Below are 18,087 nucleotides of genomic sequence, written 5' to 3'. Positions count from 1 at the left end.
CTTTCCCACAAATTATACACCCTAGCAAAACAAAAATTATTTTCTTGGTAATTCACCAGGTAAAATAGTATAAACTATTAGTCTTCCCAGTTCAAGTCTGTCTAATAAGAGCTGTGCGCTCCTAGGAAAAGACACATCACCTCTTTTGAGTCTTAGGTTAAAATAAAGGTTGGGGCTTCCCTGGTGGCGCAGTAGTTGAGAGTCCGCCTGCTGATGCAGGAGACATGGGTTCGTGCCCCGGTCCGGGAAGATCCCACATGCCGCAAAGCAGCTGGGCCCGTGAGCCATGGCCGCTGGGCCTGCGCGTCCGGAGCACACGCAACGGGAGAGGCCACAACAGTGAGAGGCCCGCGTACCGCAAAAAAAAAAAAAAAAAAAAAGGTTGAATTAGAATGAGACGATCTTTAGGGCAACTCTAAAATTTGATGGACTCTACAAGTAATGAGCTCATCATTTGCAAAGATAAAATTCATCCATTAACAAACATCTGAGGGCTAGCTGTTGATGCAGGTACTGAGTATAGAGCAGTGAACAAAACATAAAAATCCCTGTTCTCATAAAACTTACATTCCAATCTGGAAAGCAGAAAAACACATATAATTTTTTTCAGGTTGTGATAAAATAGGTACTTTGAGGAAAAATAAAATGAGGGTAAGAGGTACAGAGAGTAAGAGGGTAGAGGGGCTGCTATGTGAGATGAGGAAGTCAAGAAAGGTCTCCCTGTGAAGGTGTCATTTGAGCAGAGGTCTGTCTAAGGGAAGAGAGGAGTTGTCCATTCAGAAATTTGGGGGAAGATGGTTTTAGATAAAAGGAAGTACTAAGCCCCTGAGAAGCCTTAGTTTACCTCAAGGAATAGCAAAGGAGTCAGTGTGGCCAGAGAAGAAGGTAAGGCAGAGAAGGACAGAAGATGATGTCCAAGAACACCCAGGACTTGACCGATGAGACCTAAGAGGAAAAGGTTTAAATGTTTCATGTACAAGATTCATATCGATGTGGTTCCTGGCTTCTGCAGGGGTCCATTATATTCCAAACACGTAGGCAAAAAGGTAAGTCCACAACTGTAATGTACCATTTATCTGACTCGGAAAATGTGCTGCAGATGTCCAAATTAGCATAAACTTCATAAAGAAAATTGCTTTGGGAAGCCATGTGATATCAAATCCGGAGTCATTAGGATTTTCATTTCTTTTAACTCTGGTTAAGCTTCTGCTGCAAATTTATCCTAAAGAAAATACTATGAAAGGAAAACCACACACAAAAGGATATATTAACAGAAGCCTTATTTATAATAGCCTACATAACCAACAAGCAAGTAAATTATGGTGCAGCAGTAGGTTAGGCAGCCACTTAAAAACTATGAAAATTAAGCAGAAACTTGGGAGGAAGGAGAATGGAAAACTGTATCTCTGCTATTATTACACTCCCACAAAAAAAGATATATATGAATAAAGACTGGAGGGAAACAAAACTGATGATGGTTGGCTCCACTAGGGAGGCAGGATTATTCTCACTGCTTATAATATAACACTTGTTCACTGTGGCCAGATTGCTTTGTTCTGCTTCTACTACTTCATTAAAATATTAAGGCCTAGAATTAGGATAACAATAGAAATTACTATGATCATGTACTTGACAAGAGGGCCACATGCAACTTTATTCCATGAAGGACTTCTCAATAACGCTGTGATATCTGATGGTGCTGACTATTCTTTCTTGAAGCTTCTTTCCTTGCACCTCCATAGCCACAGACATACCCCCAGTCCTTCACTCACCTGCATCTCCACTGCAATGTCCTCTTTTTCTTTCTGGTTCCTGACAAAACTTACTTATTAATGGCTTTTCATTTTCTTTTCCCTCCACGCTATAAAGATGATTCGCAAGAGATGTGTACCTCCAGCTCCAGACTCTTTTCCGAAACTCCCTAGCCACAATTCCAACTGCCCATTAGGAATTTCCTCTCAGATAAGATGTGAGGACATACCAAACTCTACAGATCTTCGAACATTTCAACACTACACCAAACTGGTTTTCCCTCTGCTGACTCCCTCACATTCAATAGTGGCACGATTCTCCCATTCAGTGGAAGGAATTTTAGCACAACCCTGCCATCAAATCTATCACCATCATGATTTAATCTATCAGTAAGACCACTGGTCCCTTTCTCCCTTCATTCTAGTAATACCTCAATGCTACTATCTTAGGAGTTCATGGTCCTTATTACTTCTTATGAGCTTGATTACAGAAAACAGCTAAACGGTTTTGCTGACCCTGGCTAAAAAACCAAAACCAAATACTAAACCTAACCTCTCCCTTGCTTAAAAAAAAAAAGAAAAAAAAAGTCTTGAATGATATCTGAGCTCTAAGAAAGTATCCTATGTGCACTGTCTCATTTAATCCTCATAAACCCAGAAGTGGTATTATTGTTTCCACTTTGTAGGTTAAAAAAAAAGAGAGAGGGCTTCCCTGGTGGCGCAGTGGTTGAGAGTCCACCTGCCGATGCAGGGGACACGGGTTCGTGCCCCGGTCCGGGAAGATCCCACATGCCGCTGAGCGGCTGGGCCTGTGAGTCATGGCCGCTGAGCCTGCGCGTCTGGAGCCTGCGCTCCGCAATGGGAGAGGCCACAGCAGTGAGAGGCCCGCGTACCGCAAAAAAAAAAAAAAAAAAAAAAGAGAGAGACAGGACTTCCCTGGTGGCACAGTGGTTAGGAATCCGCCTGCCAGTGCAGGGGACACAGGTTCGAGCCCTGGTCCAGGAAGATCTCACATGCCGCGGAGCAACTAAGCCCGTGCACCACAACTACTGAGCCTGCGCTCTAGAGCCCGCGAGCCACAACTACTGAGCCCGAGTGCCACAACTACTGAAGCCCATGCGCCTAGAGCCCATGCTCTGCAACAAGAAGCCACCCAATGAGAAGCCCGCGAACCACAATAAGTGTAGCCCCTGCTCGCCGCAACTAGAGAAAGCCTGCATACAGCAACAAAGACCCAAGGCAGCCAAAAATAAAAATAAATTAATTAAAAAAATTTTTTTAAAAAAGAGACAGAGAGAGGGAGAGAGATTTAGGAAGATTAATAATCACCCCAAAGATACAGCAATGGCAAGTAGTGGAACAGGAATTCAACCCAGGCAGCTGACTCCAGAGCCTGTACTCTTTACTACCTACTATAAACATAGTGATGTTGATTAGTATTTTGTACAAATGCAGGATTTGGTTCATGCACTAACATTTGGGAGAACCTCCCTCTCCAGGACTCACAACTCCAACTCTACTATTCCAGAAGTAAAAAGCATGAGAATGCAATCTCAGGAAACTTCCTCAATATTTTGATTAGAGTTGAATTTCTTTTCATCATCAAGAACCAAAGGCAGAAAACACAAAGGAAGACTTGCTTCAGCTTTATCAATAGCTGTTTGAAAGTTTGTTTGTTTTTTTGCGGTACGCGGGCCTCACACTATTGTGGCCTCTCCAGTTGCAGAGCACAGACTCCGGACGCACAGGCTCAGCGGCCATGGTTCACGGGCCTAGCTGCTCCACGGCATGTGGGATCTTCCCAGACCGGGGCACGAACCCATGTCCCTTGCATCGGCAGGCGGACTCTCAACCACTGCGCCACCAGGGAAGCCCCAATTTGAAAGTATTTTAAACTGATATTTCTATTTGACCCAACTCTATTCTGTCTCTACCCCAAAGACAAACACCACACAAATGCCTTTGTATCTACTCTCTCTCGGGGACTAGAGCAATTCAGGGAAGGGAAAATAATCGTACTTTTTTTTCAAGACTTTCTTTTCACGTCATGTTCTCCACCCTCACAACATTCCAACCATACTTCCTTCATTTCTTCAAAGGTAATAAAGCCCTTTTCATACTCACTATTTCCCATATGGTACTCCTCTGCTTGGAACTTGCTTCCCTACGCTTTCTAGTTAACTCCTCAATTTTCAGGTCTACTTAATCGCTATTTTCTCAAAGAAGCTCTCTCCATATACCCAATGCAAATCGATTTCCCCCTTTTAGAGTCACCACACTCTCCATTTTTTCCTTTAGAGAACTATTATAGTTTATAATTGTGGTATATTGTGACTATTTGACTTCTTTTAATTTTCCCCACAGGACTCTAAGTTCAGGAGGTCTGAGAATATATCATGACACGATCTGATTTCCATGCCTTCTTTTGCCTCCAGGTTCTCAGAGGTGCTCTGGAGAACACCAAGCAATTACCTGTTTGTGGCCCACAGACAAATGATCCAGAGGGCTCTGCATATCCTCAAAGAGTTGATCAAATGCCTTAGTGGCTTTGTGCTGGAGAGAACCCCAGTCTCCATCACCTCCCACTCTGCTGGCCCAACAACACTTAAGGGGACAGCTGACGTGCTTGGTCACTGTTTCTCTACATGGATATTAAGTTCTCCACAGTCCACTGAAATGGCCATGGTTTTACAAACCGTACTCCACATCTGTACACGTATACCTGCTGGATACATGAATGGTTCTGTTTATTTCATTAGGCATACACTTTCTGAGAAATAGACAGGAGGACTCAGTAGTGAATGGTTCATATTTTCCTCTTATTTACACATAAGCCTAAAGCATACAGCCAAAGGAATGGTGCCTTATGGCCAAGCTGAGGTGACCTAAGAAAACTATAATCGGCAAGAGGGGGATTACCAAAAAAGCACTGACCTGAATTAAAACCTAAGGAATTTAAGGAAAAATAGAAACAGCATGAGGAGGTATTATTAAGAAGGCACAGAACAGTTTGGGGTGAACTACTTAGATGTTCCCAATGTTCAAAGCAATGGGCATGGATTCTCAAAGTTACTTCAATCTTGGAATAACACCAAATTTCTTTAGGTCCTTCCAAACTAGGTCAACCTTCAGACTTTAGCTGAGAGCAAAACACAACAGGAGCCAACAGTATAATTATTTCTCCTACTTGACCCCAAAATCACCAGAAAGGCAATCTGCTCTCGGAGGATGCAAGCCTGAGGACCAGAATCAGGAGATCCAGATTCTCTTCTTGGCCTGGCTCTCCCTAGTCCATCTCAACACTTAACCTCAGCTATAAAATAAGGGCACTTTCTCTAACGTTCTACAATTCTCTATTATTGTGCTGTTACATAGGAGTGGTACCAAAACCACGGAGTTCATAGAGCTGCTAAACTCTATACTGCTCATACCAACCCAAATGTTCTCTCTTCAACTCTCAGAAACAAATTTAAGTAGGATATTGTAGAGAAGACATATGCACAGAAAAGGCAAACAAGAATAATGGTGGTCCAGAATCCATTAGGCATAAGGTATGACTAGAGATGGGAAAATATGTAGCTTGGAAAAGAGAAGACTTAAAGAGAAACTGACAGTTCTTTAAGTACCGAGAAATATATGTCACAATAATGACTCAGTTTTACTTTATCGAACACAATTGACCATTGGGTAAAGACTGCATGACCATATATGTTTATCTTCATTTTTACTTTTTACAATGACCACCTTCAATAGAAGAACAAAATTTAATAATTAGTTAGGTCTGCAAATACATAGACTTCCTCTGAAATAAACTGCCTCCTTTGTCACTGGATGTCTCAGAAGCTAAATGAACAATTCTCTGGGCTGTTTTAGAACAGGAGTCAATAAACTTTTTGCAGAGGGATTTGAGGGCCACGTATAGTCTCTGTTACCTATTCTTGTGTGTGTGTGTGTGTGTGTGTGTGTGTGTGTGTGTTTCCACAACCCTTAAAAATATAAAAACCATGCTTAGCTCACAGGCCAAAGATAGTTTGCTGACTCGTGTTCTGCAGGTGTGCTGTCCAATAAATATGAGTCACATATGTAATTTAAAATTTTCCAATATCTACATTTAAAAAGTTAAAAAGAAACAGGAGAAGTTAATTTTAATATACTTTCTTTAATCCAAAATATCCAAAAAACTATCATTCTAACATGTAAACAAAATTACTAATAAAATTCTTTACCTTTTTTTAAAACTAAGTCTTTGAAATTCAGTGTAGGGAAACAGAAGAGATGATCTTCCAACCAATACTTAATTCTAATGACTCAAATCAATGAGGAAAAAATGGAACTGTCAATAAATGACTGCTGGGACAACTGGCATGATACCGGGAAAAATAAAGTTGGATCCTTTTTTGTGACTTACTCCATTATAAATTCCAGAGGGAAATGAGATGTCGATGTAAGAAAGTAAAATAATAAATTCAAATGGCCAGTAAGAGAAAAAAATGCCAAAAAAGACGTTATTTTAACCATCAGATTGGCAAAGATCAAAAAAGAGCCATATCGCTAGACCCTCATTAAAACAAAGTTTTACGAATCAGGTACTATTACTGGGAACATAAATGTGTATGACCTTTGTTAAGGGCAGCTTGGCAGTACGTATAAATATGTGCCTCACTTCTGGAAATTCACCCTAAGAGGTAATTAGAAAAAAGCAAAAAAAATGAAGGCACAAGGATATTCACTGAAGCATCATCCATGAGAAAAAACAACTGAAAGCAACTTAAATGACCATCACTAGGACTGATTAAATAAAACAAGGTCATTAAGGATAATATAGGTTTCTTACAGAAAGATGTTGACATTGCTGGGGGGGAAATGCAGGTTATTAAACAGCATATATAGTGTGATCCCATTTATGTAAAATTTTAAATTTCATATATATGTATATATTCATAAAGAGATATAAGAAGGATATTTAATAAAATGTATACAGTGATTATCTCTGACAGAGGTAGATTTGGGATAATTTTCTTTGGACATGACCATAGGTGTGCTTATCTTCATTTTTATTTTTTACAATGATCATCTGACACCTTTTATCCCAGAATCATTTTTATAACCTTCTCAGAATGATGATTTTTTTTTCAACTAGTACTCTTAGAAATATCTTTTATACATGTCATTTTACAGAGTGTGTTACATGCACCACAGTGTGGTGAATACATCCTTTCACTGAAATAACACTGCCTTCATTCATACATGCAGCTAGTACTCTCAGGAACATCTTGTTATACATGTGACTTTACAGAGTGTATTACATGCAGCACAGTGTGGTGAACTCATTCATTCACTGAAATACTACTATTCTGATTCAACAAACCATTAGCATTCTTAAAAACATGTTTTAAACATGTTTCTTTAGTGTTATACATGCACCACAAAGTGAATACATTCCTTCACTGAAATAATCAGCATGATGATCTTTATCTTTTTTGACTAACATAAAACTTAATTTTAAAAATTATTGGAGAAGATTAACAGAAGAATGTTAAAAGCAAACAAACAGCCTTATATTATTTTTCATAGGCTATAAAGAGAGTGGGGAGAAGTACAGGTGGCAAATCTAATAAACCAGACATAAAAGGAAGCTCCTGCCTTTCCTAGGTTAAGCTATAATTTGATTCCTATACAAGGCCCAGGAAGGACAAGTATTTTGACTCCATCTTCTTGTGGTGAGTACTGTTATACAATAATACACATCAAAACCCAATTCCTTAGAGATGAAGGACATCCTTGAAACATACAGAACACAAGAAGAAAACTTTCTCTTTAACTCAAAACACTCTTCAATATAAATCTAGGAACATATGTAGAATTAATATCACCAGAAAAGTTCCCTAGATTCCACAAAAATGACAAACTATAAACAAAGTGATATATTTTCATGCCCTCATAAACTAAGAAAAAAGCCTATCAAAAATAAGGGAAAGGGCTTCCCTGGTGGCGCAGTGGTTGAGAGTCCGCCTGCCGATGCAGGGTACACGGGTTCGTGTCCCGGTCCGGGAAGATCCCACATACCGTGGAGCGGCTGGGCCCGTGAGCCATGGCCGCTGAGCCTGTGTGTCCGGAGCCTGTGCTCCGCAACGGGAGAGGCCACAACAGTGAGAGGCCTGCGTACTGCAAAAAAACCCAAACAAACAAACAAAAAAATAATAAGGGAAGTTCGGGGCTCCCCTGGTGGCGCAGTGGTTGAGAGTCCGCCTGCTGATGCAGGGGACACAGGTTCGTGCCCAGGTCTGGGAAGATCCCACATGCCACGGAGCAGCTGGGCCCATGAGCCATGGCCGCTGCGCCTGCGCGTCCGGAGCCTGTGCTCCACACGAGAGGCCACAACAGTGAGAAGCCCGCGTACCGCAAAAAAAAAAAATAATAATAAGGGAAGCAAGGTCATGTAAAGAGTCCTTTGTTAGTGTGCCCTCTACCTGTTAAAAGGCTAAGTCACTTAAGATACAGACATGGATAAAAGTAATTTTATATAATGTCATTCTTCAGTCACTAGCTTTCCCAAGTCTGGGGTTTATAAGATCTATAAAACCATAGGGCTATGGGCTACTAATAAAATTTGACTCAAAACGATCTTTTCTTTTCCATTGCTGACATTCCTCAAAACCCTAGATCTCTTCTCTCAGTTAATGAAAAGTTAGCCAAGGCTCGTTCACAATAAACTCACAGGATCTCACTGTCAATAAAAGTAGATGCCTCGAAACAGTCAGTGTGCTCCTGGGAGAATAGTCTCCAAGTGGAAACAGTAAAATATGAAAAGATGATCAACATTAAAATGTTTTCTTAATTGGGGGGAAAAGTCAACAGCTGTTTTCAGAGTTAAAAGGCTGCCTTTTATTGAATTATCATGTTAGCTCTCCAACAGGCAGGCAGTGCAGACATTTTAAGCGCATTACCTTTAGGAGGAAAATACGACTTGCTTTCAGCTTTGTGAGGCCAGTCTACGACGAGAGGTCCAAACCTGCGAAAGCTGGCAGTGATCTCATCTACAAAACAAAGAAGGACTCTTAGCAGAAGAGAAAATAATACTGCAAACAGAATAGCATAAAATATGTCTTTTTATTTTAAAATGTTTTTTCTTATATATTTATTTATTTATTTTATTTTTGGCTGCGTTGGGTCTTTGTTGCTACACGCGGGCTTTCTCTATTTGCAGTGAGCGAGGGTTACTCTTCGTTGCGGTGTGCAGGCTTCCCATTGCGGTGGCTCCTCTTGTTGTGGAGCACGGGCTCTAGGGCGTGCCGGCTTCAGTAGTTGTAGCATGCGGGCTCAGTAATTGTGGCTCACAAGCTTAGTTGCTCCGTGGCATGTGGGATCTTCCCAGACCAGGGCTCGAACCCGTGTCCCCTGCATTGGCAGGCAGATTCTTAACCACTGCGCCACCAGGGAAGTCCTATTTTAAAATGTTTTGAGAGCTATATTCTAAAGCATTTTTACAGAAGTCAAACTTACTAAGTGAAACACCATTGTATTTCAACAATGCAGAATGTGTTTCTAACTATAATTCACTTCCCTTCTTCACTTCCAATAAACCTGATATAAAGAATTTGGAAGGAAAAAAATCTGACATTAGCTAAGGTGACCTCTCTGTCAAGTAAAAAGGAGATTCTAAAAATAGGAATGTTCTCTGTTTTTAGAAAAAGAGGCAAAAATACACAAAATATTTAAAATACACTTCCACTTGTGTGGTGAAATAATCTCTAAGATTATTAATCTTAGATTATTATTACGATTGTTTTAGAAATATTATACCTTTGGTGAGGAGTAGGGACAATAAGTAGGTAATTCTATTTAGGGATAAGAAAAAGCTAAAGTCAATGGTCTCTTTCTCTCATACATACCTACTACACAGCCTATAAAGAAAATGTTTCAAAAGTTATAGCTTAACAAATTTATCTTTTCCTTCTGACTTTTGACTCAAAGCAGAAGGTTATAACTGAGCTCCTAATCAGGTTTAAATTGCCACTCTCTCAGCCATGATCAAAAACTTGGTCTTAAAGAAAAATCCAATCCATGGATGAGATTAACACTAGTAGAAGAATAGTTTAGAGGAAAATGTACAACCTTAAAGCAGTAAGCCTAAAGTAAAACTATTTTTAGAGACTATTCTTCTCTCATTATGAAAAAAAGAAAATCATGATAAATCAGAGAAATAGCATAGCTTAAATAATACTGGCAAAACAATTCTGCTTTAACAATGTTTTTATAGCAGATCCAAAGCCTACTAGAATTAGAGCCACTGTTATTTCCCTTGAGGTAACTTTGTCACAATTCTATTTCATTTGTCCATTCAACAAATAGTTATTGACAACCTACTATATGTTGGCTGGCTTTAGGCATAAGTGAAACTCACTTTTGGATTGGCAGTATCTCAAAAATGTTATTAGGAAATATTCCAATAAGTCTTCATTCTTTTAAAGGCAAGAGGGGGTGTTTCATTAATAGGTATCTACATTAAAATATGAGATGGTATGGTGTGATGGATAGGAGCAAAAGCTCTGGAATCAGACTGACTTTGATTCCAGCTGCACCATTAGCTGCATAACCCTGGATAAGCTGTTTCTCTCTGATCCTTAGTTTCCTCACCCACAAAACAGAGCTGGGAGGAGACGCCTTACAGGGTAGCTATGGAGATTAAACAAGCTAATGTAAAGCACCTGGCACAACAATGGGCTTGTGGTACGAGTTTCATACATATTAGCTCTCATTATTATTTAAAATGTATCCCCAAACAAAAACTAGGAAATGGGAAGTTGTTCGAAGACTGCTATGTATGAAAAGCAGACCTAAAGTGCACAATCTCTCACTTCCCCATCTATCAAATATCCGCAACTCCTGACACCAAGATATGAACGTCCTGAAGCTGCCTTCAAGAAGAGAGGTAGGGTCAAATCACACAAATAACAAACCTGGCCTTTATAAAGTCATTATAAAGTGAGTGCATTGTACCTTCATCGATATCAGGGGGAAGGCCTCCAACAAACACCTTTCTAGAGTAGCGTTCTACTCGCTCCCCATTTTGACAGCGAGTGGGAGAACTTAAGCCGGATGACAAGGACTGATCGCCGTGACTGTCGTCCAGGAAGGCATCTTCAAAGGGAAAGAGAGAAGATCGACCTGAAACAAATGTGGGAGTTTCTATGGTTAAAATTATTTTCCTGGACAACACATGCTTTATTAGGAGTTGAAGCACAGAGTGAAGCATTCCAAAAAATATATCCTGAGCTGTGACTTTTTCAATAGAATAAGCAACTGCAGGTTACCAGGTCTAGACAAGTTTATAGTATCATTTTTGTGTAAAGGTATGTACAGCACAGAAACAACTGGATCGATATTAAGGAAGAAGCGTCAAAAATTGCAGCTGTTTTCGCTGCTAAAAAAATTACTACGTTTTACTCATACAGTCCTTATCACTGCTGCTAAAAGTATTCAGCAGTTGTTTTTCCTTTCCCCAGGGTTTTCTTAAAATAAATGGAAAAGTAATCTTTATTGACAGATTTTGATTGTTCTTTATGGTGATTTCAGAGGTTCATGTCTAAAGACTGGGTCTGATAGCTGATGGAATATTAAACTGATGACAGAGGCTGATAACTTCTCTGATAGCAGCACTAAAAATGATCAAGTTTTCCCTGCCATTCCAAGCTACTCCAATTTAGAAATAAACATCCACAATAAAAAAGGGTGGGGCAAGTAAATGAAGACATGTAAATTAAGATATGGGAGTATAGATGCAGATGTGGTTATGACATCTTTATTAATCTAAGCTGTATTTTATATCACTCAAAAAAACGATGTCTATTGTTAACTCTATAGCCAAATAAAGTCTGTAGAGTAAAGGCCCTACCCACTCCACATGACATAAGAAAGATGCCAGCAGTTAAAGTCTGTCAATAAATGTAACATAATAATGCCATCTGGCATCACAAAATAAAATCTAAGTTTAAAAAATATATATAGGTCTTCCCTGGTGGTAGAAGAGGTTAAGAATCCGCCTGCCATTGCAGGGGATATGGGTTCGGGCCCTGGTCTGGAAAGATCCCACATGCCGCGGAGCAACTAAGCCCGTGCGCCACAACTACTGAAGCCCGCACATCTAGAGCCTGAGCTCCGCAACAAGAGAAGCCACCGCAGTGAGAAGCCCACGCACCACAATGAGGAGCAGTCCCGGCTCGCCGCCAACTAGAGAAAGCCTGCATGTAGCAACGAAGACCCAACACAGCCAAAAATAAATAAAAATAAATTTATTAAAAATAAAAATATATATATATATATTTGTTTGAGTCAGTGAGTTCCTAGTAAAGGTTTCCACTAGGATCCACTCTAAAACTGAACTATCTTGAGCTCTCTAACTTCTGAAAAAAAGAAAAATTCCCCTCTAAAATAAATCATACACTCTTCAAAAACAGGACACTGTCTTCCCTATTTAGTCTCTCCTCTCTATATTTCCCTGAGACCTAGGTTCTGCATCACTACAGCCAACTCTCTAAAACAGAATATAAATAGCCCTAGAAAAATACTGAACATTAATTCTTCTGTAAAAAAGTTACTAATATAACTCTGTTTATTTTATGAACAACCCAGGTGGTATAAGAAAGGCACTGTTTTTTTTTTTTTAGAAAAGGCACTGTTTTGATGTTGAGAGTTAATAAGTAAAAGGACCAAAGAATTTTTTGTTCAGCTCTTCCCAGCTTAGCTACAAAGAAACAGAACAAAATTTGTCACCTCGTGTTACCTAGCATTTTTAGCCTGGCAAGGACAAACAATAGACAGTAAATTCTCATCCCCTGATGTCTGTTTTGTTCATTGGGTGTAAAAGAACTAGATCTGCAGCAACTATAGGCAAAACGAGCTTCCCCAAAACATCCAGAGATGTTCTCCCACGGCTGTCGGATTTGCTTTTCACATAGTCCACGCTCAGTGAATTATGTGCCTAGGCCTACTCACACACCCAAATCAGCATTTCCCACATTATGTTCCTATCCCTGCCTCTTACCCTCAACACTAGTAACATGAAATGCTCAGAAAACAAAAGCTGGTGGGGGCGGGGAGGGATTGGGAGAATTAAATAATATTGGAAAATACTGCACACCTTATGCCCTTCCCAGAGATTCACAAGCCATATTAGAATACAAAGACTGGAAAAAAAAAAAAAAAAAGAATACAAAGACTGGGAAAAGTTCTGCAGTAAAATCACTTAATCTAACATTACTTGGATTTAAGATAAAGGGAACTTTAACATACATGTATAACTCAGTGGAAAACACTTGAAGAAATGTTTATCCACATTCCAGGAACAGGATAGATAGTTATTTGGATGTCGCTGGCAAAGAAATCAAGTCTGGTGAGAGATAGGCAAGCACATAATTATAAACTAGAGAAATACTAAGAGAAGACTTTACCAAGTGACACAATGGCACAATTTACTGCTCTACAGAAAAAGAGCGAGGGGTGGGGAGGGCTTTATAGTGATTTCACAGGAGGACAATTTTGAGCAGAATCTTGTGGGAGTGGGAGTTTCTAAGGTGAAGAATAAGAATCCACAGAGAAAGAACTTTCAAAACAGCTCTTATCTTTCCCTCCAAACCTGCGCCTCTAGCAACCCCTGCAATCTCAATAAAAATGACTATTATCCACACTCAATTCAATCTCGAAATCTAGGAGTCATCCCTGACATCCCTTTCCTTCATATTCCACATCTAATCCATCTCTCACTAAGTCCTACCAACTCAAGCTACAAAATAATTCTTCAATCCATTTAGTTCTCTCCACCTTCAGTCCTAACACCCTGGTCCAGATTGCCATCATCTCTCCCCTGAACAGCCTAATGAGTCTATACAACAACCTATACAGTCTACTGATTTCTACCTTGTACCTCACAATGCTTTCTCTATAAAACAGCCAAAGTCACCAATTTCAAATATTAATCTGAACATGTAACTACACTCTTCACCCCATTCTTAAAACCCCTCACCCCTTATTTGGATAAAGTACAAAAACACTGTAAACTGTAAGGCCTCTGCCTACCTCTCCTTCATCATAGTTGCTGCCTCTCCCTCTGGTTCACTAATCTCCAATCACCCAGACCTCTTTAGAAACTTCTGATTATTCCTCCCTGCTTCAGGCCCTAAGGACAAGGTGTTCCCCCTACCCAAAACAAACACCCTCCTCTCAACTCCCCAGTTTTCTAGTTAATTCCTATTAATTCTTCAGATCTAAGCTGAAAAGTCATTGAAACTCAGGTAGAACTTTCCTGACCTTCTAGATTAGATTAGATGCCCATTTCTATCCACTCACAGCACTTTTCCTAACATTTTTCCCTCAATTACCATTATGCTATCATACGGGTTTTCATTTGGTATCTCGTTTCCCAACCCCGTGAAACTGTAAGCTCTATTAGGACAAGGACCAATTTAATCTTGTTCACCACTGTATCTTCATGTTCTAATAAGGGCACATAAAATAGGTATTCAGTAAGTGTTAAAAGCGAGGCAGTAGACAAGAAAGGAAAACAGTATGTGCAAATAAATGCTGGCACACAACATACAGGTGTGAGGACAGCAAGAGATGGGATCCTGTTCCTAGAAAATTGAGACCTTTTCTCCTCCTTCTGTTTGTTCAAGCATTCGTTTTACAGTATATATTACAAAAGCAACAGGAAATTTCCACATTTTCCAAATTTGCTATTTCATTCTAATACTAGCTTTTTTTGAAAAACCACACTCACTCCCTGAAGACTCTGATACTCCCATCTAATCCATCTTCCATCCTGTCAGAATGACTTCTCTAAGATGCCCCGGACCATGTTATTCCCTCTACCCCAAATCCTACAATAGCTACATCACCTCCACTAGCAATCTGCACCCAGGGAGAGGGAGGATGGGGTGAAATTCTGAACAAATTTGTGACTGTCCAGTTGAGAGATGAGGAAGTCTTGAACCAGATCAGTGAGGAGAAGCAGCGGATGTTCAAGACATTCTGGAACAAAGAGAACTTTCTTTCTGCATGGCCAACATAACCACAGCTTCCCCGGAGTATTTTGGCAAAGAAAATAAAAGCAAATGTTAATTGCAAAAATTTGGGCTGTTTTAAAAATTGGTTATGGGTACTTAAGAAACTTCCCAAGGTTTTAAAACCAAACTTCTGTCTTATTATTAGTATATAGAGTACCGCAGACTTTAGTAATAAATTTGCCCCTGGAAATGAAACTGCTAAGAATTCACACATACGTGATGTTTCTCTAACTGTAGGTTAAAGAACTAAGAATACAGGTCTCAGAACTCAATCCTCAGATCTACTTAAATTGAATCATGGAGGTCAAACTTGAAAATCTGCACTTTTAACAAATCTCCTCAGTGATTCCTATGCTCAAACTTAAGAACCACTGAAATGCAGATTATCTGTCTGTAGCAGACAGCCACTAAAAGAGACATTGTGTGAAGTGTATGGAGCCTTGGGAAACATCCAAGTTCAATCAAGTTAAGAACAGTATACGATGGGACTTCCCTGGCAGTCCAGTGGTTAAGACTTCGCCTTCCAATGCAGGGGGTGAGGGTTCGATCCCTGGTCGGGGAGCTAAGATCCCACATGCCTTGGGGTCAAAAAACCAAAACATAAAACAGAAGCAATATTGTAACAAATTCAATAAAGACTTAAGAAAAAAAAAAGTATATGCTCAGGAATGGAATACAAAATCTAGAATCTAGTCAACCTTACTGTAACATGACTGCCTCAAGTACTGATGGAACAAAAAGTTAGTATGCAGGAAGCATTTAAAAGACAGAAGGGTAGACTAAGAACTTGCAGCATTTACCCAGCTCATATCAACAGGAGATAGGAGGACTTTGACAATACTGTCGGGATTACTCCTATGTGGGACAGAATGGCTCATTTGATCTTTCCAAAGCCTGAAAACCATCTATTTCCCTATGCTCTAATTATAAGCTCCTGAAGGGCTGTTCTATGAATTTAGTGCCTTATTATGAAGAGGTGACTCTTGAACTAGCAGAAAAATAATCAGCCACTGAAATTATATTTCTGTTACATCCATCTCCATGATAAGATGAAACACTGGTATTCCGACCTGTCCAGTAGGCTAAAGAGGTTGGTATTCGTGCATTCATTTGGTTGGCATAAATTATCCTCCCATGACAAACAGTCCCTGGGAAGACTGGTATAATTTTAGTTCCTGGACATGCATTACTAGAAACTGAAACTGAAGAGGATGTACCCAAACTGTATCCCATGAGAGGCCCTGCTTTACTAAAGTAGTATCTCTCTGACATCTTTTCTTTAATAAAAGCATTCCCCAAGAAGCAGCCGCATAGCACAGGGAGATCCGCTCGGTATGTAGCTGATTCACTTTGTTATAAAGCAGAAACTAACACACCATTATACTCCAATAAAGATGTTAAAAAAAAAAAGGCATTCCTCAAGACCAAAATGTTTTAAGTAAGTCACGTTACTTACCAAAAATTATATTCTATGTACCTAGCATATAAATCTGCTTTAGAATCTCATGAAACTTTCACAGAAAATATTCATATTCAATATTTCAACAGAAACAGGAGAAATACTTCTCAACTGCTGCACTTTGGCCATTTGGCTTTCTCTTCCACCAATGGTCTGGTTTTCTGATATCTATTTTCAATTAATAAGCAGAATGTAGTTTTTGGTCCAGTAAATGGACAAAAAATCTCTGGATGTAGAGATGACTTAAGGCTAAAGGAGCCTTGGACTTCCCTGGTGGCACAGTGGTTAAGAATCCACCTGCCAATGCAGGGGACACGGGTTCAACCCCTGGTCCAGGAAGATCCCATATGCCGCGGAGCAACTAAGCCCATGCGCCACAACTACTGAGCCTGTGCTCTACAGCCCACGAGCCATAACTACTGAAACCCGTGCTCCTCAACAAGAGAAGCCACTGCAATGAGAAGCCCGCACACCACAACAAAGAGTAGCCCCCGCTCGCCAAAACTAGAGAAAGCCTGCGCACAGCAACAAAGACCCAACACAGCCAAAAATTAAAAATACAACTAAATAAATAAATTTATTTATTTATTAAAAAAAAAAAAAAGCTAAAGGAGACTTGGAAGACAAGGGCCAAATAAGAAACCTGCAAAGCCTAGTTAAGCATGGAAGGTTTGTCCAAGATAACTCTTCCCCAGGAGGTTCCGTTTCCTGCAGCTTACGCAGGGAAAACAAAAGCCCACTAGCCATGCTGTGCTGCTAAAACTGTTTGGACCTCACCTCTGAGCTGCCACGTCTCTGCTGTCAATCCAGCAGCTCCAGGGCACTCCTGGCCCAATACTTCCACTCCAAGCCTGACCCTTTCCATCTTAGTTTTACAAGGAGCTCAGAAATAAGTCACTCTGGGGATTTTTTTTAAAAAATGGATTATGAAGCATGTCTCCCTTAAGAAAAAAAAAACTGGCTATAAGTCAAGATAGTCAGATTCCAGCCTAGGTTGTTTTACTCTGTGACCTTGGACATTTCACTTATCTGAGTCTCATTTACATAATGAGAGATTTGAACTAGATGAAAGGTTTCAAATCTCTGGGGGCAACAGCACTCCTTTTTTTTTAAAAAAAAAAAATTATTTATTTAGGCTGCGCCAGGTCTTAGTTGCGGCAGGATCTTCGTCGTGGCTTGTGGGATCTTTAGTTGCGGGATCTCGGCATGCGGGATCGTTTTTAGTTGTGACACACGGACAGCTTAGTTGCAGCATGAGGGCTTCTTAGTTGCGGCATGCATGTGGCATCTAGTTCCCCGACCAGGGATCAAACCCAGGCCCCGTGCATTGGGAGCGTGGAGTCTTACCCACTGGACCACCAAGGAAGTCCCAGCATTCCTTTTATTACACAAAACTCTTACATAAAACTCCATTTGTTCACTTCTTTCCAATTCCACTGCCATCATCCTATCCTAAAGCACCATCATCTCTTGCCTAGACTACTACCATCATTCCAATGTAGACAACCCACTTCTCTCACTCTACTCCAAACAACAGCCAGAGTACTCTTAAAAACATAAAACTGATCACTTGACCATGCTTTAAAACATTCATAGATTTCCTCTTGTACTTGGACCAAGTGCAAAATTCTTACCAGGAGCTAAAGCCCAGCAAGATCAGATTTCCTTCCTTCCTCCAACCTCATCTTAATACACCCTCCCTTCTCTCCCACCAAGCTCAGCCATTCGGGGCTCTATATACTTCCTCAAACAAAGCCCCTTCTTGCCTCAGGTGCCTCTCCCCTCCCCCACCACTCCTTTTTAATACAGCTTTATT

At 40.1% G+C, this 18,087-nt stretch overlaps 1 protein-coding gene across 8 annotated transcripts in view; it reads right to left on the bottom strand.

Moving 5' to 3' along the window:
• CPEB3 (cytoplasmic polyadenylation element binding protein 3) overlaps positions 1–18,087 on the bottom strand; it is a 175,911-nt gene that overhangs the window by 56,004 nt on the left and 101,820 nt on the right. For all 8 annotated transcript variants that reach the window (XM_060286761.1, XM_060286758.1, XM_060286759.1 and 5 more), the window contains 2 exons: positions 10,752–10,919; positions 8,699–8,788 (listed from right to left, as the gene is read on the bottom strand). In XM_060286761.1, coding sequence (XP_060142744.1) covers positions 8,699–8,788; positions 10,752–10,919 — 258 coding nt within the window. The remainder of the gene's footprint in view (positions 1–8,698; positions 8,789–10,751; positions 10,920–18,087) is intronic.

The sequence above is a fragment of the Globicephala melas genome, chromosome 16 (assembly GCF_963455315.2).
Source record: "Globicephala melas chromosome 16, mGloMel1.2, whole genome shotgun sequence".
Classification (NCBI taxonomy): domain Eukaryota; kingdom Metazoa; phylum Chordata; class Mammalia; order Artiodactyla; family Delphinidae; genus Globicephala; species Globicephala melas.
This window is presented reverse-complemented; position numbering and strand designations above follow the sequence as displayed.